Raw genomic sequence first — 26,312 nt, forward strand, 5'->3', positions numbered from 1 at the left:
GAATGTTTGGCAGTGATATGGTAGTGCCAGGATGTCATTGCCAACAGCACAATACTCCTGGTAAAGCAGGATAAAATAGCAGTGATAAAAATTACAAAATGGTGGTGTGGTGAAAATATTTCTAAAAATATAAACATAATTAAAAAATAAATTAATACATAAAAACAGCAAAAACATAATTAGGATAGTCAAAACTAAGATTCACAACAGATAATACAGCAGTAACAGAGCCTCTGTGTCTTTTATCAGCATTAAAAAAGCAACCTTAAAATGGAAGTTGATAACCTCCCAGCAGTTAAAGATTTATAGGATTATTTTGGAAGGTGCTTGTAATGGGGTGCTTGGAAATTTTGAAAGTTAAAAATAATCCAGCCACCCATCAATCAATTTCTTGAAACCTATTTTGTCTAATTAGAGTTTGCAGAGTCAAAGGCCTCTCCTAGCAGCAGTGGTGTTGTTACTGTTTTAGATGTCTTGAGGTAAAGGTTCATACCTAGGTCCAGATATATTTCATTTGGAATTACTAGCCATGTGTGAGTCCTTCAATATCTATTCTCCTCCCACCACTGAAAAAAAGATGATTCTAATGGGACTCTGTAATTTGAGGAGAGAGAGAGAGAAAGAGAGAATAGCTGTTTTGCCTGAAAAGTCTGAAATTAAACAAATCATTGGAACCAGATGACATTTACTCTAGAGCAGGGTTTCTTAAACTTTGGGGTTAGAGCAGGGGTTCTTAAATCTGTTGACTCCAGACCCCCAATGGATTGTCCAATATGGTCCCATACCCCCTTTACTTGACTGTCAAAATAATCATCACCATTCCTTATATTAGTTGCCAGTGTGATTTCCAGATATGTCAATTTGAATTTACTGTACTTTAGATATGGATAGCTAGGAAGAGAACATGAAATAAAATCATAAGCATTGATAACTCTATCATATTTATTTATAACAAGCAAAATTAAAAAATGACAAATATACAAACAGCTACAACTATTTTACAATATAACTTTGATTCACCTGTTTCAGATTATAAAGCAATAATTTTACTTCTTACAGTTGAATATTACACAAAAGAAGAAAACAATCTTAAATGTGCAAGTTTTTTCAATATCTCAACCACATAACACAGACTTTCACTAATCTAGTGAGATATTTGCTGTTGTTTTTGTGCAATCAAAGCATGGAATCGGGGTACAGTTACGGACAAAGCTACTCGCATGTCATCTGATACATCAAGTCGATTTCTCCACTTTGATTTCAGATTTAATAATGCAGAGAATCCTGTTTCACAGAGATACATCAGTTGCCCTCATTGCCAAGCTTGGGTAAACTGGGATTTGCTCACACCAAAACTGCTTGACATTCATCCCTGCCCTTTTGAAATTAGCTTTCATTCTTGGGTCTTCTTGGAAGTCAATGAAATCATCCTTTGCTGAATCGTTACCAATCTTGATATATCAAACGAGAAAGGGTTTTGTATCCAAACGGATTCCATGCTAAGATCATCAATATCTGGAAAATAACCCTCAAATTTTAACTTAGAACTTCCAAATGATTTTTGACTTCTTGAAGTATTTCTACAGGTAGTGTTTTATCATCTCCAGTAAGGATATTGTCAAGGATTGGAAAGTTTGCCAGGTTTCCGGTTTCAACACAGCGACAAGATAGGCAATTTCCTTGCAAATGCAAGAACTTTTCCCCTGGCTTGAACAATGTCCACATCCCTTCCCTGCATTGATATGTTCAGATAATTGAGGAGACTGAAAATATCAGCCAAATATCCCAGGCTAACAATAAAATGTTCATTTTCAAAATGATCAGCTATGGGGGATTGTTGATGCTTGAGGAATTCGAGAATTTCATTCCGAAGTTCTACTACACTCATGAAAACACCGCCACGACTCAGCCAACGTACCTCTGTGTGGTACAGTAACATCACAGAATTTTTTAAATAATCGATGGTTCAATGCACATCCACAAATAAAGCTGACAAGTATCCCCATCACTTCTTTAAGTTTCTTTGGCAATGTTTTGGATAAAAGAGCTTGGAGATATAGAACACAGTATGTACAGAGCACATGTGGAGCTTTCTCGTTGACCATGGCAACGAATCCAGATTTTTTGCCAATCATAGTAGGAGCTCCATCTGTACAAATAGACCCAATCAAATCCCATGCCAACTCATGGCAATCAAAGAACGATTGGATCAACTTGAATACATCAACTGCTTTGGTTGTTGTTTCGAGTCGTTCACAGAATAAAAACTCTTCCTTGATGTTCTTTTTGTGTACATAGTGTACAAATACAAGCAATTGACTGTGGTTTGAAACGTCAGTTGATTCATCAATCTGCATGCTGATTTTTGTAGGACTTTGTTTAATTTCGCTGACAACTTAGGTTATTATGTCCTGACTCATGTTTTTAATTCTCTGGTGTACAGTGTCGTTGGACAAGGACACCTGACTCAATTGCTTCGCGGCATCCTCTCCCAGCACGATTTTTGCCATCTCCAGAGTACAAGGTTTCACGAGGGTCTCCCCAATCGTGTGGGGCTTCTTTTCTTTGACAATCATGTACAAAACTTTGTAGGAGGCTTCCAAAAAAGGTTTTCCGGGAGCAGCAAACCCATATGATGAAAGAGTTGCTTTCTGATCATAACGAACTCTTCTCAACTTAAAAGCATCAATCGATGTACCAACATGATTACTGTGTTTGCTTTCATGATGTTCCCTCAGTCCTAATGGCTTCAAATTTCCATTGCTCATTACGAAATTGCAAATCATGCATTGAGGTCTTTCAGTTCCATCTCGTTTTGTCACACAGGTGAAGCCAAAACCAACATATGAATCATTCCACTTCCGTTTTTTGACAGACGAGCCAGCTTCTGTAGCCAAGGATCGGACCGCCAAGGTTCCCGCCTTCGGGCACTATCCAACTCACACTGCACCCGACCTTCTTGGCCCCTCCCATAGGTGGTGAGCCCATGGGAAGGGGGGACCCACGTTGCCTCTTCGGGCTGTGCCCGGCCAAGCCCCATGGGTGCAAGCCCGGCCACCAGGCGCTCGCCATCGAGCCCCACCTCCAGGCCTGGCTCCAGAGGGGGGCCCTGGTGACCCGCGTCCGGGCGAGGGAAAACGCCGTCCAAAGTTTTCATTCACCATAGGAGGTTTTGTTGAACCGCACTTTGTCTCATCCCTCACCTAGGACCAGTTTGCCTTGGGTGGCCCTGCCAGGGGCATAAAGCCCCGGACAACAGAGCTCCTAGGATCATTGGGACACGCAAACCCCTTCACCACGATAAGGTGGCGGTTTGAGGAGGGGGATAAGGTGGCGGTTCGAGAAGGGGGATAAGGTGGCAGTTCGAGGAGGGGCACACCTTCTGGAGACTCCCTCGTACTGCTGGTAGACTTCAATGCTCATGTGGGCAATGACAGTGAGACCTGGAAGGGCATGATTGGGTGCGATCTGAACCCGAGTGGTGTTTTGTTATTGGACTTCTGTGCTCGTCATGGATTGTCCATAACGAACACCATGTTCAAGCATAGGGGTGTTCATATGTGTACTTGGCACCAGGACACCCTAGGCCTCAGTTCGATGATCGACTTTGTGGTTGTGTCGTCAGACTTGCGGCCACATGTCTTGGACACTCGGGTGAAGAGAGGGGCGGAGCTGTCAACTGATCACCACCTGGTGGTGAGTTGGCTCCGATGGTGGGGGAGGATGCCGGTCAGGCCTGGTAGGCCCAAACATGTTGTGAGGGTTTGCTGGGAACGTCTGGCAGAGCCCCCTGTCAGAAGTAGCTTCAACTCCCACCTCTGGCAGAACTTCGACTATGTCCCGAGGGAGGTGGGGGACATTGAGTCTGAATGGGCCATGTTCCGTACCTCTATTGTTGAGGCGGCTGACCGGAGCTGTGGCTGTAAGGTGGTCGGTGCCTGTCGTGGCGGCAATCCCCGAACCCGTTGGTGGACACCAACGGTGAAGGATGCCGTCAAGCTGTCCTGTGGGACTCTGGAGGCAGCTGATAGGTACCGGCAGGCCAAGCGGAATGCGGCTTCGGTGGTTGCTGAGGCAAAAACTCAGCCATGGGAGGGGTTTGGGGAGGCCATGGAGAACGACTTTCGGACGGCTTCGAGGAGATTCTGGTCCACCGTCCGGCGTCTCAGGAGGGGGAAGCAGTGCAGTGTCAACACTGTGTATGGTGGGGATGGTGCGCTGCTGACCTCGACTCGGGACGTTGTGGGTCGGTCGGTGGGGGGAGTACTCGAAGACCTCCTCAATCCCACTAACATGCCTTCCAATGAGGAAGCAGAGCCTAGGGACTCGGAGGTGGGCTCCCCCATCTCTGGGACTGAGGTCACCGAGGTGGTCAAAAAACTCCTTGGTGGCAGGGCCCCGGGGGTGGATGAGATACGCCCGGAGTTCCTCAAGGCTCTGGATGTTGTAGGGCTGTCTTGGTTGACACGTCTTTGCAACATCACATGGACATCAGGGACAGTGCCTCTGGATTGGCAGACTGGGGTGGTGGTCCCCCTCTTTAAGAAGGGGGACCGGAGGGTGTGTTCCAACTACAGAGGGATCACGCTCCTCAGCCTCCCTGGAAAAGTCTATTCGGGGGTTCTGGAGAGGAGGGTCCATTGGATAGTCGAACCTCGGATTCAGGAGGAACAGTGTGGTTTTCGTCCTGGTCGCGGAACAGTGGACCAGCTCTACACCCTTAGCAGGGTCCTGGAGGGTGCATGGGAGTTCGCCCAACCAGTCTACATGTGTTTTGTGGACTTGGAAAAGGCGTTCGACTGTGTCCCTCGGGGAATCCTGTGGGGGGTGCTCCGAGAGTATGGGATACCGGACCCCCTGATAAGAGCTGTTCGGCTCCCTGTACGATCGGTGTCAGAGCTTGGTCCGCATTGCCGGCAGTAAGTCGAACCCGTTTCCAGTGAGAGTTGGACTCCGCCAGGGCTGCCCTTTGTCACCGATTCTGTTCATAACTTTTATGGACAGAATTTTCTAGGCGCAGCCAGGGTGTTGAGGGGGTCCGGCTTGGTGGACTCAGGATTGGGTCACTGCTTTTTGCAGATGATGTTGTCCTTTTTGCTTCTTCAGGCCGTGATCTTCAGCTCTCTCTGGATTGGTTCGCAGCTGAGTGTGAAGCGGCTGGGATGGGAATCAGCACCTCCAAATCCGAGACCATGGTCCTCAGCCGGAAAAGGGTGGAGTGCCCTCTCAGGGTTGGGAGTGAGATCCTGCCCCAAGTGGAGGAGTTCAAGTATCTTGGGGTCTTGTTCACGAGTGAGGGAAGAATGGAGCGTGAGATCGACAGGCGGATCGGTGCGGCGTCCGCAGTGATGCGGGCTCTGCATCGGTCTGTCGTGGTGAAAAAGGAGCTGAGACTCGAGAGGAGTCATATGAGGTGGCTCGGGCATCTGATCAGGATGCCTCCTGGACGCCTCCCTGGTGAGGTGTTCTGGGCACGTCCAACCGGGAGGAGGCCCCGGGGAAGACCCAGGACATGCTGGAGGGACTATGTCTCCTGGCTGGCCTGGGAACGCCTTGGGATTCCCCCGGAAGAGCTAGAAGAAGTGGCCGGGGGAGAGGGAAGTCTGGGCATCTCTGCTCAAGCTGCTGCCCCCGCGACCCGACCTCGGATAAGCGGAAGAGGATGGATGGATGGATGGTTGGATGGATTAAAACGTATTAAATTTAAAATTAAAGTTGTAGTAAATATACACGTGTAAAATTAAATACAAGCATTTGCAGGAAATGTTGAATGTTCTCGAAGATTCTATCGCGCTCCATTCATGTACTACCCAAGTATAAATTAATACATTAAATAAAATAAATACCAGTACCCAGAGATCGAGTCCCATACCCCCAGCATTTGGTTCCCATACCCCCCATATTTTTTCAAAAAGTCACTATAGATTGGAAAAGATCTATGTTGTCTTGTTAAAAAAAAAACAGTGGTCAGGCCTATTCAAGTAACTATAAGCTGGTTAGCTTATACTATTGTAAATTAATGGCAGCAGTTAGGAAAAGATCAAATATTACATGCAGAATATGTGTATTAGTGAACAGTTCACATAGTTTTAGATGGGGAGATCTTGTTTCACTAATATGCTGGAATTATGTGATGTAGTAACAAAAGCATACAATCAGAAATATGCATATAACATAATTTATTTTGATTTTCAGAAAGCTTTTGATCCTACATGCAAGGATTGTGATCTGACTAAGTTATCATTACAGTACTTGTTATTTGGCTGACAGCTTTATCCAAGACAACTTACAATATTTGAGAGATGCAATTTATTACATTTTTTTTTTCTAATTGCAACACAGACTGCTGAGGTATCCTGCTTATGGTCACAAGTGTCAGTACTGTGACTTGAACATATAACCTCAGGGTTTGAAGCCCATAGACCTAACAGCAATGCCCTAATGCCTCAAAAGAAAAGAATTGCATTATATGTTCATTTTAAAAACTAGGGGGCTTTGCCCCCTGCTCACTTCGTTCGCCAAACCCCCCAGCCTGAGCCATTTTGCATCTCTACCGCTCACGTATGTGGATTTCACTTTTACCAAACAACAAATCTTTCAATTCTCACGAATATGCCTCTTCATTGGGAAGAACCTCTACTTTTCCCTGATGGCAACACAAATTAGACAATCTACAAGTCTCCAACTTAAAGTTTAAATCTGAACAATATATTTGATCTCTTTTCGCTGCTCCATTATTTCACTGTTTTTTTGCGCTAATGTGATCTTTACTATCATTTTTTTGAGACTTTTGAATTTTAGTAGGCCTACTTTTATTATCTCTAACCTGCTGTGCATGTGTATCACGCCAACGTTTTTGAATTCTTTACGACGTTCTACTTTGTCATCTACTCTTTGTCTTTTATTTCCAGCCCCGGGTGTGGTTAAATCTCTTGGCACAAAGTTTTGTCTCGTGGGACATGAAAGTATCTTTCTGAAAAAGTAACGTCTCATTCCAGGCTAAAAAGTCTCATCTCATCCCAGGATTTTTTTATTATAATAGAGAGATTATTTCTGCCTTTCCTTTTATCTTCCAAAGTATTTCTTTGGTTCTTTAACAGGCTGAGTATGTCGGATCCAATTCTTTCATTTATTTTCTGATTTAACCTTATTTTGGGGTTATGATTATATTATTCAGTTCTATAGTGGTGCTGTGTTGTTTTCAAGGGTGTTGCCATTTTGGCAGCTTTTTGTTGATAGTTAAGATGCTGCTGCTAGAGACAAGTGACAGGAAGTGCATGGTGCATAACATAACCTCATAAACTTGTCCTCATTTAATGTGGATGTTGGACTTTCCTATCCTGTTCATGATTTTATGAACAGGATATCAAGGAATAACAGAGGTTTGTAATGTATTCAGTTTTGGATCATAACAATTGTATCAGCAAAACATGAGAAGGTTGAAACACCTTGGGTTCTTATTCATGAGTGGGAGTAAAGATGATCATGAGTTTAACACATGGATCTGTGCTATAGCTGCAGTTTTATGAATATTGTACTGGACTGTGATACTAAACTTTTAGACGAAAATGCCAGTCTACATTCCCATCCTCCCCTATGATCAACAGCTCTGTTAGTAACACAAAGAATAGATTATGGATACAATTAGTTGAAATGAGGTTCCTACACAGGGTTGCTGGAATTTAGCAATAGAGTAGGTCAGTTGTTTCTGTAGATCAAGAAGAGTCATATACTTAGGTGTGGCCCACTTCAAGAAGACTTCTGAGCAGACCAAAAACATTTTTAAGGATTATATCTTCCAAATTCCCTAAGAGAAAATTGCAGAGGAGAAGGAGGGAATAGGAAGGACTCGTCAGTCCAGCTCAGTATGTTACTACTTTGACCCTCACTAGAAAAAAAATGACAATGCTGCTGCTGCTGATGTTATCATTATATATTATGTTATTATATTTCAGTGCAACTTATCTTGTAGTAAGTGTCCTGATGTGCTAGTGCAACCACATAGAGCTAAAGTGTTGTCAACAACAACAACAACAACATTTATTTATATAGCACATTTTCATACAAAAAATTAGCTCAAAGTGTTTTACATAATGAAGAAAAGAAAAATAAAAGACAAAGTAAGAAATTAAAATAAGACAACATTAGTTAACATAGAATAAGAGTAAGTTCCGATGGCCAGGGAGGACAGAAAAAACAAAAAAAAACTCCAGACGGCTGGAGGAAAAAAAATAAAATCTGCAGGGGTTCCAGGCACGAGACTGCCCAGTCCCCTCTGGGCATTCTACCTAACATAAATGAAATAGTCTTCTTTGTATTTAAGGTTCTCACGGAAAGGACTTGATGATGATGGTCATGCAGACTTCTGGATTTTAATCCATCAATGTTGGAACATCACGGTGCTTTGAGTAGATGGTGGTGGCGCAAGCCGCCACCACAAAGAAACCGGAAATATCCATCCATCCATTTTCCAACCCGCTGAATCCGAACATAGGGTCACGGGGGTCTGCTGGAGCCAATCCCAGCCAACACAGGGCACAAGGCAGGGAACCAATCCTGGGCAGGGTGCCAACCCACCGCAGGACACACACAAACACACCCACACACCAAGCACACACTAGGGCCAATTTAGAATCGCCAATCCACCTAACCCAGCATGTCTTTGGACTGTGGGAGGAACCGGAGCGCCCGGAGGAAACCCACGCAGACACGGGGAGAACATGCAAACTTCACGCAGGGAGGACCCGGAAGCGAACCCAGGTCCCCAGATCTCCCAACTGCGAGGCAGCAGTGCTACCCACTGTGCCACCGGTGCCGCCCCCCGAAAATATATTATTGGAATATATATTATATAAATTGGAATATAAGATGTCAGACATTCCGATATATAAGATGGGACAAGATTATTTAAGGCTTTATAAACCATAAGCAGAATTTTAAAGTCAATCCTGAATGACACAGGTAACCAGTGTAGTGACATCAAAACTGGAGAAATGTGCTCGGATTTTCTTTTCCTAGTTAGGATTCTAGCAGCTGCATTCTGCACTAGTTGCAAACAATTTATGTCTTTTTTGGGTAGTCCTGAGAGGAGTGCGTTACAGTAATCTAGTTGACTGAAAACAAATGCGTGAACTAATTCTCAGCATCTTTCAATGATATAAGAAGTCTAACTTTTGCCATGTTTCTTAAGTGAAAAAAATGCTGTCCTAGTGGTCTGATGAATATGTGATTTAAAATTCAGATTACAGTCATCAGTTACCCCTAAGCTTTTTACCTCTGTCTTGACTTTTAATCCTAATGCATCCAATTTGTTTCTAATAGCCTCATTTTATCCATTATTGCCAATCACTAAAATTTCAGTTTTGTCTTTATTTAGCTTTAGAAAATTATTATTCATCAATTCAGAAATACAAGTAAGACATTGTGTTAGTGAATCAAGAGAATCGGGGTCATCAGGTGCTATTGATAGGTACAGCTGTGTGTCATCAGCATAGCTGTAGTAGCTCACGTTGTGCCTTGAGATAATCTGACCTAACGGAAGCATGTAGCTTGAGAAGAACAGCGGACCCAGGATACAGCCTTGTGGAACACCATATAGGATATCATGTGTCTTTGAGTTGTAATTACCAAAACTAACAAAGAATTTTCTCCCTGCCAGGTAGGATTCAAACCAAGAGTGTAGTGACATTCGTTCAAAACATAAAAGAGGTGAAAGTCAGAAGGGAGAGTATTTTGGTGATATTTAAGAGGTGGGGAAAGGGATGAGCCACTTCACCTGGTAGACAGGGTTCCAAATAACTGATCATAGCTTAATGGGATGGCAAACCTTTGTTAGTTTTATTGTCTGTCATTTTGGTACTTTATTTTTTCTTTTGTTTGTTGAACTGATAAAATTAATAAAGTCATTGTTATGTCAGTGCCTTACTTGGCAAGATTTCAAGCGTGGAGACATACCCTCCTCTTCACAAATACCTTAGCTCTAAATGCTGACAAAGTATTTGAAAGGTATCTCATGATTGTTTTGCACTGAAGACTATTCCTCTGGACTGAATCTGTCCTTATGTTTTTAAATGGCTCCATGATTAGAGTAAGGTGTAAAAGGTTAGAACGTGAAGTGATTGGGTCCCCTTTGACTTTTGTTTTTGAATGAAATTCTAGTCTTAAAGCATCCATGGCCTGGATTTTGGTAGTTGTCTCTTCTATGTATCACCAAGTTATGGCATTTTTAAAAAGAATGTTTAATGACAGTCTTTGGTTTAGGTTACTTTATTAGGGACATTGCATAAATTATAGATGGTTGAAACACCTTGCTTTCAGGTCTAGGAGGCAGTAAGACAGCAAGACAGGGTTAATCACAGACTATCAAAATCAAAAACAGCATATTTTAACAATATACTGTTCATAAAATGCCAATGGTTGTCTGAGTGTTACAAAAAATGTGTGCACCCCCTGGCCCTTAAAGCTTCATCTTGGTTAGAATCAACAGCTCATGTTATGGCACATGCAACACGACCCATGAATTGGACGTCTGGCACACGGTGGGCTCAAAATTGGGATGTGACTCCTTCTCACCAGTGAGCATAGATGTGGCAAGTTGCCTCGACTTAGTTGACATGAAAAAAACAACCGATATCATGCCACAGGTCCTGCACAAAAGCAGAATGGAAGAGCAGGGATGCGACATGCACATGGTATTGCTGTCAGGAAACACAACATACTACATGGAGCACAATGAAGTGGCCACTTCGGGTCCCTCAACACTGCAAGTAGCGGCACAGACATGCATTGCACTCACCATGACAAACATCAAAGCCTCAATGACACAGCCACAACTACACCAGCGTCCACTGCAAACAGTGAGATACAAGACACAAGTTAATGACACTCGAGTCACCTAACGGACATAGAATGCAGCCACAACAAACACTGACAGTTTCCTGGGCAAACTTACACTTCCCATTGCAAAATTAAGTCATACACATCAGTTTGACCAAGAAAAACAACAAGGTCTGCTACCTCAGCTCAGCATTAATCCAGAAAAGCAGGAGTGGTTTCACTGACAACATTTGGTGCATACATTTCACATGAGTTGAGATGGGAGAAAAAAAGAAACATCACACATGTTTAACAACTTATCATGTACATGCCTGTTCAAGTACTATCATGGCATGAAAATACAGACATCTCTCATAATTCAGTTAGGACAATACAGGATTTCATTAAGACAGACAGCCCTTACACCCTAGATTTTAGGAAAAAAAAGGCAAGTTGAATAAGAAGAAAACCTACATGCACAGGCAGATGACAGACTAGTGCAAGATTTTAAAACGTACTTCCTCTCCATTTTTACACAAGACCAACGACATTATGGCACAGAGTACATTTACATTTGTTGAGCACAATGTACCTACCAAAGACATTATGATTTCCTCAAGAAATGCAATGTATTAGTATTTACAATAAATATGCAGTATCAACAGCTCCTTATATTTTGCAAAAATAGCAGCCACTGTGGATGATATCCCAGGACATGGTGCCTACATGTTTAAAATTCATAATCAACTTTATCATTATATTGGAGGGACTATATCCCTAAAAGACCAACCTCCAGCTTATGCCATTCTTAACATGTAGATCCTAATGATGTGCATAGACAACAAATTTATTAGGCCAGAAATAAAGACATCTCTCCTCTCATTTGCTTCCAAACTCTACAAGATTTCATCAACGTTGACAATCCTTATGCTCCAGTGATTAAAAATAGGAGACAAGTTTGAAAAGAAGACAAATAAATGCCACAGACAGAGGGCAGACAAGTTCACGGAGAACAAATGTACTTCCAAACCGAATTTACACAAGACCAATGACTTTACCACATTCCAACATCAATTGTTACTGTAGCTGGTGTTCACTACAAACAATAGATTAAATACCATCATAAACAAGTCTAGTCATTTCCTCTGAAGGATCGTAACGGAGAGCCACATGCTCCACCAGTAAGTAACTAAAAGCTCACTATTTAATCTATTAACATCTACTAAGTCTAAAACTAATGAATGCTGAACTTTTACACAATTGAGAGTTTACTCAATTTTAATGACAATTAAATTTTTCAATCCTAAAATTTTTCCACAAAAAGTATTTCTATTAGGTTTGTCATTTTTGCTGATTGTATGACCAGAATGTAGAATGGTGATGTAGATAAATAGTGTACAGCTATCTAAGATTATGACTGATGAGTGTAAATTTTAGTCATGGAAAAAAACTTATCACATTATGAAATGACTGTATATGATATAGTGAGAGAGTTATAATGATTGAGGCAAAGAAAAGTTTTGAGGAAAGAGTGAATAGGAGGTGAGAGAAATGAAAGAAATTAAATTTACAGTTGTCCAAGCCATGGCAGAAGGGCCATGAAGATTGATGCATGCATAAAGTCCTACAACAGAAAACAATGATTTGAAGAAGAGCCTATAAGAAGCAATTAATAGTGTATCACAGATAAAAGTACAGGCAGGAAAGGATAAGCAGCAAAAGATGTTTTGTTACTTAAGTTCATATACTTCGGGCATGACACCTCTAAAGGCAATCACTTTAACAGTGCTCTGCCACAGATTGTCACTGGTGCCACCAGTCCCAATGGGTCAAAGAGGCTGTTAATTGGTAGAGAGCACCCCACAGAGAGTAAAAGGCGTGACACTTTTAAAAGTGAAAGGTGTCAGTGCCAATGTCCCAGTATATACCTAGGCTTCTTTGTTTTGGGACAGCTTTGTTGTCAAGACCCTAAGTCCTTTATTCCGGTAGCCAGTCCCTCAGCTGGAAAGGCTTGCATAACTATAAAGCTGTTTGAGGCAATTTTATGCAGTTTTAGTTTCCACTTTGCCAGTGATACCTGGGTGTTCTTTAGTAAGTTAATAACCTCAAATTCTGGTGGGAGGCATGAGTCCATCATCTACATAAAAGTCCCTCTGGATAAAATAGCATGCATCAGGCCCATCCATACTCCTGCTCATCTTCATGTGCAGCTCCTCAAAGGACCATAAATTGCTACCAACAAGAAAATGCTTTTTCTGAAAATATGCACACCCATGCGGTACTCTTGTATCTTTTTGCTTAGGTCATTATCTTTGTACCAAAGAAGTCTTAGTTCCTTAGTTCCTTCCAAACTATGAAGTCATAGAACATTTGTTGGATAACAGAAATCATTGCAACAAGTTCTTTCCAGAACCTTGACAGTCAGTGCCAGAGAAGAAGATGCTGTTGAGAGAGATGCCACATTGCTGTGCACGATGTGGGTGATACACCCCGAAAACTGGCAAATACCTGAACTCTTTATTTTCTTAGACTGGAAGTCTTTCATCAGCATCCTTATTTTCAAAATCATTTTCATTCCAAGCCTTTTGTTTAGAGACTGTTTTAGTGAAGTAAGCCAGGAAAAGGCATGCTATCTGCTATATGGAAGCTTTGGCCAAGGCAATCTTAAAGGCAAGGGGTCAATCCAACTGTTTTGTTCTTTTCTACAGAACTCTTCTTTCATCATCAATAAGATGAGCTTGTCCTCAAAGGAAATGGCACATTTGTTGTCATTTTCAGTTTTCATAAATACAGTGTACCCAAGTTGGTCCTCTGCCTTGCATTTTTGATCACCTTAATAAAGACTCCATTACTTGACTCCCCACCGTAGCATGGTTTCTCTTTCACTCTGACATATATCTGGCAAGGAAAAAGAAAAGATTTATTCTACAATACATTTGCATTAAAAACACTTATAGCTCGATTGTGAGCTTTATCAATGCAAACCTCTCCCACTATTACTCATCCTAGATCCAAACACTGAGCAAAGGATGCATTGTAGAGTCTATTGATTTGATGCCTCATCTTGTGTACTCTTATCATGTCTCTTCCCAAAAAGATTAATATCTGAGCATCTGGATCCAGCTTAGGGATGTACGTAAGGTGCAACAAGTCTTAAGTGCTCAATAAAAAGGGCCGCCTTTAGTGAAGGAATCTCAGCTCCATAACTCATTATTTCATTACATTTCATACATGGAGAAAGCTCCAAGCACTGTTTATCATTCATTGCTTCAATCTGGAAGGCAGTCATTTTCCTGTCAGTCATCACTGTAACACAAACACAAGTCTTCTTTAGATATGGCATCAAGCTAACCTGGATTCCAGGCAGCTGGAAGAACTCAGATTTGGCCAGTTGATCTTCAAGGATAACATAGCTTTTGAAAGAGCATTCCTTGTTTGACTTTGTGGGGTAAACCCATAACAAGCATATCTTTGAACAGTTTCAAGGAGAGAGGCCTTCTCCATAGACTTAAGTTACCTCTGGAGGAATTCTTTCTTGTCACTCAGTGTCTGATTCGATCCTGTGACCTATGAAAGATGGGACAGTGGTGTCTGGATACATAGTTATGCAGTGTCAATCATTCTCTCACTCACTACATTTTAAAGCTACTTGAAATTTCTTAGCCAAATGAGTCAGAGAACAGCACCTGAAATATTTCTTGTATTCCTATAGAAGCTTCTTATGTTCTGTATTTGCATTTATTTTTTGAAAACTCTACATTTAGCAAATAGATAGAATTTATTGTGGACTGAGCAGTACTTTGCTGGACCATTGCACCCTTTTTTCTGCATCTTCTGTGTTTGTTAAGCTTGAATTATTTGAAGAGAACACTTCTGTCTTATTACTAGATATATTGGCCCTCAAACTATCATGTTTTGATAGGGGCCATTCATTCTGGATATGACTACAGCTGCTATTTGACAAAATGAAGCCAGAATCATTCCTTGCCCTGCACTCACTGACAACAAAATTAGTGAAGAAGGAACCGGCAGGGATCCACTTCTCTTGTAGGCTTGGAGGCAGCTTCTCAATTATGGGATTATTCCCACACGAAGTATTGGATCCAGGATCCATCTTCTTTGGCTGATACCAACTCCATGAGGAGATCACCATGCCTCTCGAGTTTTATATTTGTTTTGAAAAACAGGTGTGGAAAACTGCAGGAAATAGGGAGTTTTTAATCACCTCTGGTGCAGTGTAACACGATTGGAGTCTCGTCCATGTCAACCAAAGAACAGCATGAGGGTTGATAATATGGACAAATTGAACCCTTTTAATGCAGTTGGATGATTCTTTTCCAAGTAATTTTACCAAAAGATCTAATTCTTCACTGGCTATTAGATATAATAGTGCCAAGAAAGGAGGACGGTCATGCTTGGAAACTTTTTGGCTGATCATTACACTTGTGAATCCTGTGTTTAGAAACTCTCTGTAGGCCAGATTCTTAGCAAAATCAATCATATTTGCAGTTTAAGCTTGACAGGCATGAGGTGAGTTCTGACGTGTGGCATAAACTAGCTTCCTGAGAACAGACAAACTGCCCTCATGAGGGGTTTCAATGGAAGAAAGCAATGAGAGGTTCATGGTAGAGGAGTATGCTGCTCAAATGTTACTGGGTTTCCACTCTCATGTGTCCATCTGTGTGCCTTAGAGGTAACAATATTATCATGAACATTGCTTAAAGGACTTTCCATAAGAGTCTTCATGTTCTATGAATGATGATGACTGCATTGCAAGGTGAGATGGTGAGCTATGCAGAAGAGAAGCAGTGCAACTGGTGCCAAGTTGAGTCTGTTTCAAACATACTCTTCAGCTTGCCAGTGGACAGTCTGTGGTGAGAGAAAGTTTCTTACATTCTGTACTTGCTGCAGCTTCTAAAACTTCAGCTTCAGTAAGAGAAGCAGCAGCTTCTTTTTCTAAGTTCTAAACCATCTAGATTTGCCTCTAGAATGGTGTTTTACATGTACAGTCTTGCTCTCTGTTTTTTTTTTATTACTACAATATCCCCCCTTTTGCAAATGACATCTTGTCATGTACAACCTAAGCTACATCTCTGGCTTTCGCAGCAGCACTGCTGAAGATTTGAAGGAAGAAGTGCATTTAGACACAGTCTCTGATAGTCCATCCATCCATCCATCCATTATCCAACCCGCTATATCCTAACACAGGGTCACGGGGGTCTGAGCCAATCCCAGTCAATACAGGGTGCAAGGCAGGAACAAATCCCCAGGCAGGGTGCCAGCCCACCGCTGTCTGATAGTCTTTTCTTCCTTTTTATTCATTTGGGGTTGCATTATTTTAGTATCAAATATATGTCTTTTCCTAACTTCTGTGCCCTCTGTCTGTTTGGCTTTTCATTGTACTGTTCTCTCTGCATGTTACTTCCTAAGTATTGATGTGAATAAACAGCAAGTTAAACAGTAATCTAAAGTCTGGAAATGAGTGTCAATATTTCTTTAATTAAGTTTCCACAATACATATGAATACAATGAACAGGAATGAAACAGTATAGAAATGAAAAAACAGCAATTAGACTTAACTGTTACAGACGTTCAATCAACAGCTACACAGCAATACATCTACTACATTATCAGAACAATCATGAAATACTACAAAATGTAAACTTACTTAAGACAATAATATTTATCAATATACTGTAGTATGTCAAACACTTAAAAAATTAACTTACAGCCATTAATTTCTGGGGCTGTAACAGGAGGATTCATAAAGATGATGTCTCCATGCACCATGTGTTTCTAACTGCCCTCCCATGCAAAGGAAAAATGAATCAGAGAAAACTACTTACGGACCTATTCCTTTATCATCAAGCAACTTCAAAACAAAAGTACCACACATCAGTACCAAGTTGGTGAAGCACAGTTGTAGGCATCCAAGTATACAGATTCACTTCGAAAGATCAAACGACAATGGTAAGAGTTCATTAGGGCAATTAAAGAAGGTTATTTTAAGGATCCGTTGGAATGTTGTTTTGACTTTGTTTTTTGTCTTTGCTAAGACATTTTCTGACTCTGACCACCTACTTCTTCTGCAAATGATCATTCTTTTCATTAATTTTGGTAGAGCACATTCACGACCTACTGGATTATAAACCTTAAAAGACACAGGCATTGTCAGTTTGGCTCAATGGAAGCAAGAGTCCAAAATGTATAACCTGGGTGAGATCATCCAAAAAAAAACCACATAAAGGCTCTCTTAGGTCTCATAGGTTCTTAAAGAATGCTCCTTTCCCTCTTTTCCAAGACAAACAGTCCAGCTAAGTCAGGGACAACTCCAAAGGTCAAAAGACATGTTGTCTCACAATTTACCTTCAACACTTGAAGCTGACCATGCAATTTATAGATTTAAAATAAACCCCTACATATGCCCCCATAGTTATTATTACTAGATATTCCCCTTTTCTCTTGGAATAATTGCATCTGAGACAGAACTGTGAGTAGGTTTAAAAGAGAATGAACATCATCCTGTAAAGTACCTCAACCAGAAATTGTTCAAAAGGGAACAGTGATGTGCAAGCATGGAATATGAATCATTTGCAGTAAAGTGAGCTAACAGGCAACTAAGTTACTTTGTTGAAGCAGGTATTTACAGAAAGCCATACAGTTTCAGGGTACTTTAATGTAGATAGATAGATAGATAGATAGATACTTTATTAATCCCGATGGGAAATTCACATTCTTCAGCAGCAGCATACTGATACAATAAATAATATTAAATTAAAGAATGTAGTTGCTAATAAAGTAATAATGCAGTTAGTTTCTTCTTTGTTCTTGACTTTGTGGTGGGGCTGCACTACTGGCTATGCAACTATACACATGTGACAATCAATTGATTCCTATATTGACTTCAGGACCCAGTTATTTAATTTTTTGTATCAGCTGCCATCCTCCATTTTCAACTGTGAGGCAAAAGATACTAATTCAGATATGGCAGGAAAAAAGAAGAGAGTAAGAGAGAGCATGTGCACAGGAGACAATCAACTTGACACCCAGTTTTTTATAATATTATGCACATATACACACATGCAGTTTGCACATATTTATTTATTTATATACAAATATTAGCAATAAAGAAAGAAAAATGAACATGAACATCTTATTCTGTATACCATATCAAAGCAATCACATATAGAAAAAGATAAGCCATATATATATATATATATATATATATATATATATATATATATATATATATATATATATATATATATATATATACTGTATATATAAGTGGCAAACTTAAATGTTGGTGTCATATAAATGTTTTTACATTATGGCATATAATAAATTCCAGGGTCACCCAGGACTGATTTCTGCTTTTGTGATCCCAACCAAGGTTAATGGTTTAATGGCTGTGTGTGGTGAGTGTGTGTGTGTGGTTTTGTGTGGGCGTGTGTGTGTAAGTGTAATGTATTTACGTAGTGCATATAGGTATACTGTGATTTGATGAAGGCAAGAGCAGAAACTCAAAGAAGCCCCACATAAAACACTATGCAACTACATTTAGCTATGCCTATAAATTAAAAAGTCCCATTTGCAAGTTTATTAATTATGAGTATTTAATTCAAAGGCATATCTGACCTAATTTTAATAGCAGCAGTCTTCCTACAAAACACTACTACTTGTAGATGTAAATATGCACTTTCATGACAGGGCCAAACCCCATTCAGCTACAAAAAACTCACATGTTATTTTTAGATTATAAAATGCATCATACAGTGTACACACAGAAGACTAGATTCCTTGGCTGCTCTTATGGTCCACAGAATCAGACTAGTACTGTCTTTGCAGATGTCATTTGAGCTAGGCCTTTCAAGACTTAAAGGGGTTATTGTAGGTAAAATTTAAACTGTGCAGCCTTATGCTGGTCAATTTTCAGAGTACCAGGCAGGGTACACATCCTAGATCGACAACGAGCCAAACAATTACAGTTTGTAAGTGTGACTATTATGGGATAGAAGAAGCAGCACTGCTCATTATGGGATGGGATTTTTCTAGACTGCTTATTATGGGATGTTAACATGTGGAGGGGGTGTGCTTTATATTATGGGATGGGAGTCAAAGTTAGGTGGGGCTGATTATCTTTCATATTATGGGATGTCAGAGGCCCGCTTTGTGTCTTTCTGTCTCCAGTAACTACACAGCCTGTGTAGTGGTGTGTGGGGAGGGGGTGGGGGAGGGGGTTCAGGGAGGCTGAGCTGGGAGGGCTGTTATTATTATGGGATGTCAAAGGATAGGGGAGTCAGAGGGCAAGGTAGTATGGGATAGATTGCTTGTTAATGCATCTAGCTTTGATCAGTATATACAGAAATGTGGGGGAAGGGATTAAATCAGAGAGAAAGCTGGTATGCTTGAATGTTAATTATATGTGGTTTTTTTTATAAATATATTTATTTATAAATAAACACATCTATATAGATATTTAAATATAAATGTAAGCTATGTACAAATATGGATAATAAATGTTGATATGCATATATATATATATATATATATATATATATATATATATATATATATATATATATATATACACAATTAATTTCCCCTTGGGGATTAATAAAGTATCTATATATACATATAATGTAATGTATATATAGATGTTTACTCTGCACTCTATATACTGTATACACATCAATCCATACATTTAGATTTTTCTTAACCCACTTAGTCAGTTTTAGGGTCATGGTGGGCTGGAACTTATCCCTGCAGATTCAGGTGAAGGGTAGAAACCTATATATTAAGTAAACATGCTAATGCAAAGTATTGTTAATATGGTTGGTATCTAAACAATGATATATATTATAATGTATGCCATAATCAAAAATACATGTGCTAAACAAAAGACCACACACAGATTTATTACCCTATCATTATAAAAAGTACAATTGGATATATTTAAATACTTAACAGGCTGGAAATTGAGAATTTATTGCAAGCCATGATGTTTTTTAATTATTGACAAAGAAATGATTTTCTGTCATAACCAGCTCATGTAATAAATGATTCAGTTGGTTTTAAAAGTGCAAAACCAAATTTGTTTCTAAATAGAGAGACTGAAGTATTTGTACCAAATTATTTTACGGATAAACAGCTGAAGTTGCAAGGAAAGTATAATTGCCTTTGGGTTATCTTTGAAACACATGCATAAACCAACTTGTGATCTTGAGATTGAGTATAGATCAAGCACAACCTTACAATAAGACTTAATAAGACTGTGATTTAATGAGAACAGCTGATAGAACCAAGAAGCAATGAGATCTTTGAAGGCTGAGCTTTTGGAAACCATCTGACATGATCTCAAACAAACTGTGCAAATGATCAGCTGGTTGTCAACACCAGTTGATTTTCAACAAACTTACTCCTGGACAAGTAAAAAATGGTTGGTTTTGAAAACATGACCCTACTAAAACTTTCTTTTCCAGTTCTCCTTAATGTTAATAATATAGCTTGATCGAGAAATGCAGTTATCCAAATAAGTATTGGGAGGTCATGGAAGATTATTAAAAGTATTAACTGAACCTCTCTTAGTGCTATTGGGGACCAAATATTTCAGGAAAGAACAAACGTGAACTTTCACAAGTATACAGTTTTATCTATATGAATAAAATAGTAGTCACTATGTTATTTTTTGGAAGTTGTATTTGTCTTAATGCACAATGTCCTTATCAGGCCAGGACTGTAGATTATGAGGATAACATCACAAAACTGGAACACAGGGACCTGTTTAATAAGGCATCTTGGATTTATTAGCAAAATGCTGCATTTTTCCAATTTCCTATTTTAAGCCAGTAGACAGGTGTAAGATGTATAATGTCAAGTTATAAAAGGCATGAGTTGATTGTTGCATTCTGGAATGATACCTGATGGACTTGCATTTTGGGGAGAGTTATGATGCCTGTCATGTTCATTATTAAATCAGACATGTTTTGCCTAGTTGACAAAGGGACACAATTAAAACTAGCTCATTATATGCCTCAGTCAGGATTATTATGGACTGTTCCTAGGCCTGGATGCTTGATATCAGTTGATGCATGGAACACTGGGGTATTATGGTGTGCTCTTAGTGAATTTGACTCCATGTGATTAACAGGAGGTGAAGTATTATTATGGGATGCAAAAGTGTGAGTGGAGATATTATGGGCTGTTGGGCCGTGTATCTCCTTGGCAACATCAGTTGCTAGGGCCGAAAAAAGAGGGTGGGTTATTATGGCCTGGCCGTCGCCAAGGCAACATCAAGACGGGAGGGGGCATTATGGGATGTCCTGCTCCCTTTTTTTTCTTCTCACTCAGTCTGCCTCTCTCATTTTCTACCCCCTTTTCTTTGTGTATGGGTCCGGGCGGGGGTGGCCGAGAGGAGAGAGGAGCCATCTTATACAGCGGGCTGAGTGAGCAGAGGTGCACATCGGGCAGGGCGACAGTTGACCTAAGGAAACTCCAGTTTACTGCGAGTATCACGGAGGGTGAAATGAAAGAAAAATAAAAGGGAACGAGGCACAAATTGCGCCTTCCAGGAAATGTACTTCATAAGCCGGCTTCTAGACGTCAACTGGGCCTAAGAGGACACGCGCCTGCCGAACATTTGGATAAAATCTAGATAATCAAGTCTTTTCGGAAAAGAAAAACGCTACTCGCTGAAGAGACCGGCTTGCACTTTATGATGGTGACTCCTGTTAGTTAAATTAACAGGTTTTGTTCGCAGGGACGAAAGACGGGAAAGCGGTAAAAGAACGCTTGAAAGAGTGGGGAATTAATTGGCATTTTTATTTTAAAATATAAAAATAGAAAACTTATTTTAAGTTAACACTTTCGCCTTCTCGAGGAGCACGTTTTATTGTATCTACTTTCCTCCTCTGATATCGATTTCTAGTGTTTTGCTGACGGGCACTTTAAAACAAAGAACCCCCTCCCGCTCACTTTCTGCTCCCCCCCCCCCTTCACCACCACCAACCCAGCAACACTTTGATTAAAGGCAGAAAATGTCGGGCAGCGAGGACGACATCCAGGACTTCTGTGAAAATGAGGACCGTTCAGGACTGCAAGCAGGTACGATAGCTTTACTGCTTACGTTAAGTTCCGGTACATGCATTTGAAACTCTCCTGTATTTACTGTCCGTATATTTTTATTTTGGAACGAAGAATTTTATATACAGTGTTCTTGAAAATACAATAATTTATTTTTCATTAATCCCAAGAACATCACGAAAAACATCTGTATTTTGTTTTTGTACTTATTGTTCAAGCATGCGCACCTGAATCCAGAAGTAATAGACTGGGTTGGCGGACGCAGGGGATCTTGGTTGTCTTTCGTATTTAAATGTTCTGCAAATTTAAAGGGTATTGTGTGTGTGTGTTTTTAATGATTATTTTTAAAACGGCAACGCGTTACTTATTCGGGAACTACTAAGCACTTCGTCGTATTCCTTGTATACGGCTAGTGGGGGCTGTGGGAGTAAGAAAAGCCGGTGTCATTAAGAAGCCGGTAGTTGCTTCAGTAGGCCCGGCTCCTCTTCTGTTGACCTACACATGCGTTTTGTATTGGAATCGATACAGAAGCAGATGCTTCGTCTGTTAGCTGCACTTCTTATTCATTGTCCGGCTAATAATTGGGAAGGAGCCAGTGGCTAAATGCAGTGCGAGGTTCCCGGTTTTGTTCGGGGGGGGGGGGAGGGGTTGGGGGTTCTACGGATGCAGTTGATGCGGGAAATCGATGGGGACGGACAGATGTTCACACAGTCGGAGTACCTATCTCTGCCACGTTTGTCTTGACGGTAATTACTTTCCGCCAAATTTGGATTCACCCAAATTGCCGCCCACCGTATGTTTATAATGCATCATAACTTTAGATATTGTAGTCTAGCACTAATAATCAAAAATGTACGCAACACTCTTTCCCCCAAATTTTATTATTTTAAGATTACATTATTGGCCTTTTACAAATATATTTGGAGAACTAAGTTCTTCTCGATAAAGAAATAATGTACAGTATCGTTGTTGTCAAGTAGACCGTCAGTCACAATGGTTTACAGACACTAAATGCCTTCAGTTGATTTCTACAAGTTATCACAACAGTGAGAGCTCAGTTTTATTCAGAATAATTTATTGTTGACAGAAGTAAAATTCGCATAGTGATGTGTGTGTTTCCAATACCTCAATCGACTAACCCACGAGGTTCTTGTGTTTTGATTTTGTTCTGGAAGCCTTCATTTATATCCAACATCCATTAAGAGACAATTGCGCCTTTATACATCTTGAAAGCTTCAAAGCAAATATTTGTTAATGAATGTAAACGTTTAATTTGGAAAATGTGTTTTCCCACGTTTAAAAAAATTATACATTTTTAAAGTACGTTTGGTCCCTTGGATAACAGTATAGCAGGGCTTTTAGAAGATGAGCTTGGGCATTGTTAAAACTTGTTTTGGCTTTTACAGTGGTTCACGTATTAAACATCATTAACAGGCTGTACATCAATATTGCTGAAATAATATCCCTGCATTTTTACAGTATTTCCACAAACCTGGCTTGTGTGACTGGACTTGAATTCAACAGTTGTCAGAAGTGCAAGCAAATCCAGTTTTCTGCTGTACTTGTCAGAGACAGATTTTTTTCTTGAACAGAGCTCAGTAAGTTAGATACAGAGTTTGCTGAACAAGTGATTTGAAAGTATGGAGTCAGAATACAGGCTTTGATCAACTCCTTTAAGCAAGATCCATTATGCACAGTGTTTTGATAGTTCTCCTTTGTGCGCTGTTAAGGATGCCATGGTTTTCAGAGTTGACCCTGTCACTTTGTTTTGTTTGTCCCAAAGTCAATCCTCTTTTGATGCACATTCTAATGCCATATTGAGACGCACACTAATCACGAGAAATCTTGGATATATAAAATGGATATTTGTTCCTTGACTCTTTCTAAGAATGGTCTTAATCCGAAGTGGGGGGGGGGGGGGGGGGGGGTTGGAGGCGGTGGCATCGACAGCTTGAAGGTTAAGGTCACTGAGGCCTTTCAGGCATAATGGTGTTAGGAGGGACTTAATGTATATATTTAAATCGTAGACGTTGGCCCTGTGAAAATTGTTTGAATCGCAGAAACCTGCCGAGCTGCACCATTAATGGCCATATTGTGTTGTCCAGCGTAAAGTCTTTATCATGGTTATGGGCTGGCGCACCGCGGGTGGGATTTGGCAGAGCTCAGGTAGCCGCCAGCGTCTCGAGCATGGCGCGAGGCAGCACGGCCTCCATTTTATAACGGCGGGGGTGGACGCGGACTTTCCGGAGCCCAAGGCCGCCTGGGAACAGACGTCAGAACCCCGCCGTCGCACGCCTCTCGCGTTTCTTCTACAGAAGCGGCGTTACGTCTGCTTCTGTTGTGGGTTTCGAAAAGCACGTGGGCATTTGCCGTCGAATCATAAACCTGACATCTTTGTGGACTGCTTTAAATAACAATGTTTTTAGAATGTTAGCAGAGATATTCGTTTGTTGACGGTCTCCAAATAATAATGTTTTACTGTAGCGAAGTTCCTTCCAACCTCTTAAAAGACGGGATTGCAACTTTTGTTTACTGATCGTTGACCAATCTTTGTGTGTTCTTAGTTCGTAGTGCATGCTACCTTGATGCATGTGAATAATGTCGATCGTTCAAATGTAGCTTGTAATTAAAAATAGTAATAATAACATTGTGCTGTTATCCTGCAGAGAATGACGACGACCTGGACGAAGAGCTCTCAGAAAGTGATACTCCTAAACTAAAGAAGAAAAAGAAGTCTAAAAAGCTCAGAGAGACAAAGTTACCCAAAACAAAGAGACCCAAAAAAGAGGTATACTTAAATAAAGCTGAACTAGTAAACGTTTGACAGTCAGCTTTTCTTTTTCTTTTAAAAATTTGCTTTAGGTGAACCTTTATTATCCTACACCAGAAAGGGTTGCAGTGCATGTCAGTTAAACTAGACATATGAATACACAATTTATTTCGGTTATGTCAAAGATTAATTAGTTTAAGACAGCACTAGAAATCACGTCAATGTGACAACTGCAAAGAAAGTTTTGTAATTTTGATTAGTAGGTTAGTCACTTTATACAGCCACACCCTAATCAAAGTCATTGATTGAAGATGTGCAAAATAAAGATGCCATTACATCCATTAATTATTCATTGGGATTTATTGATAAGTTGAGGCAAAAGTTTGATTATGTATTTACTGTCAACTTATTATGCTGGACTGATTACATTTATTGCAGAATGAGGTTCAAAATATTATTCAACTTGTTCCTTGCAAGCATTATCCTCTGTTAGTCATTTTAAATTTGCATCCTTCAGGAATTTAACCTAGTCTTTGTACTTTGTTCTAGCTCAAAGTTGTAAAGTGCAGTATTGATGTATTTTCCTAAAGATTATATGCTTTTGCATAATACTACAGTATCATTCAGTTTGTATGCTTAGTTTTTGAAATATGTAATGTGAAATAATTGTGCATCTGAATAGATTTCACCTACATATGGAGTGTGAGCAAAAATCTTTTTCTATCTTTCAAGATTTAGATATTTTTCTTCTGCTCTGGATTGGCAAAATGATTTGAAACATAAGAATTGATACCACTTTTCTGCCATACTGAGAAATGCCTAATTTGATTGGGGTTATTTGTTGCATGCATGAATGCATGCATTATGCTAATCTGGTCTGTAATCAGATAGTTGACTGGTTTCTAATACAAAGAATTCCATTTTTTTTCTTTGAATTGTTTGTTACAATGTTGTAAGGTAGTCCATCCTCACTGGTTTTGGTTTGTAGTTAAGAAATGGAACATAACTTAAATTTGGAACTAAGCTTAGTGACCCAGTCTTAGCTGGTAAGTGCCCATCTAGGTTCTTAATTGTTTGTGATGTGTGCTACTCCCCCACAAGCCCAATATGCCTTGTTATGCTAGATATAAGTTGACAATTGTTTTGGCTGAGTTAGTCACTTACATATTTTTAATTTCATTAAGGCTTGCATTGCAGGTTAAACTGTCAAACATTCAAGATTATTTTTGGAATCCTCTTTACATGATTGTCCACTTGCAACCTTCTGGGTTGTATTTATATTTTTAGCTTGATATCCTCTATTGTACCTTTTTTTTTTTTTTTTTTTTTTTTTTTTTTTTTTTTAAACAAATGTAGTTTGATTGCATAGTTCATCTGCAGCTTGTGAATTTCTCCTTGGGATTAATAGGATACTTTATCTATATCTATAGCTATCTGTCTGGTCTGTCTGTCTAATTGTATGTTAATTAGGCCAACTGGTTGCTTTCCTTCACGGCAACACAATGATATCAAGTGCTACAGCAGCATCTCAAGAGGAAATGATTGAGGAGCTCTTCATTTTGAAAAATATGTAGTTGTCATGTGGATAACCCAATCAGTGTTTGGATATGTTAGACTTGGTCAGTCTTGAGCACAGATTTAAATA

General features: G+C 40.0%; 1 protein-coding gene and 1 pseudogene across 1 annotated transcript in view; one reads left to right on the forward strand and one right to left on the reverse strand.

The window, feature by feature from the left end:
* Positions 1 to 1,636: 1,636 nt before the first annotated feature.
* Positions 1,637 to 14,968, reverse strand: LOC114657594 (protein ZBED8-like; annotated as a pseudogene).
* Positions 14,969 to 21,154: 6,186 nt separating this feature from the next.
* Positions 21,155 to 26,312, forward strand: part of chd4b (chromodomain helicase DNA binding protein 4b) — a 69,622-nt gene continuing 64,464 nt past the window's right edge. Inside the window, 2 exon segments of the mRNA XM_028810042.2 lie at positions 21,155 to 21,918; positions 24,564 to 24,685. Coding sequence (XP_028665875.1) covers positions 21,852 to 21,918; positions 24,564 to 24,685 — 189 coding nt within the window. The 5' untranslated portion in view covers positions 21,155 to 21,851.

The sequence above is a fragment of the Erpetoichthys calabaricus genome, chromosome 9 (assembly GCF_900747795.2).
Source record: "Erpetoichthys calabaricus chromosome 9, fErpCal1.3, whole genome shotgun sequence".
Taxonomy (NCBI): domain Eukaryota; kingdom Metazoa; phylum Chordata; class Cladistia; order Polypteriformes; family Polypteridae; genus Erpetoichthys; species Erpetoichthys calabaricus.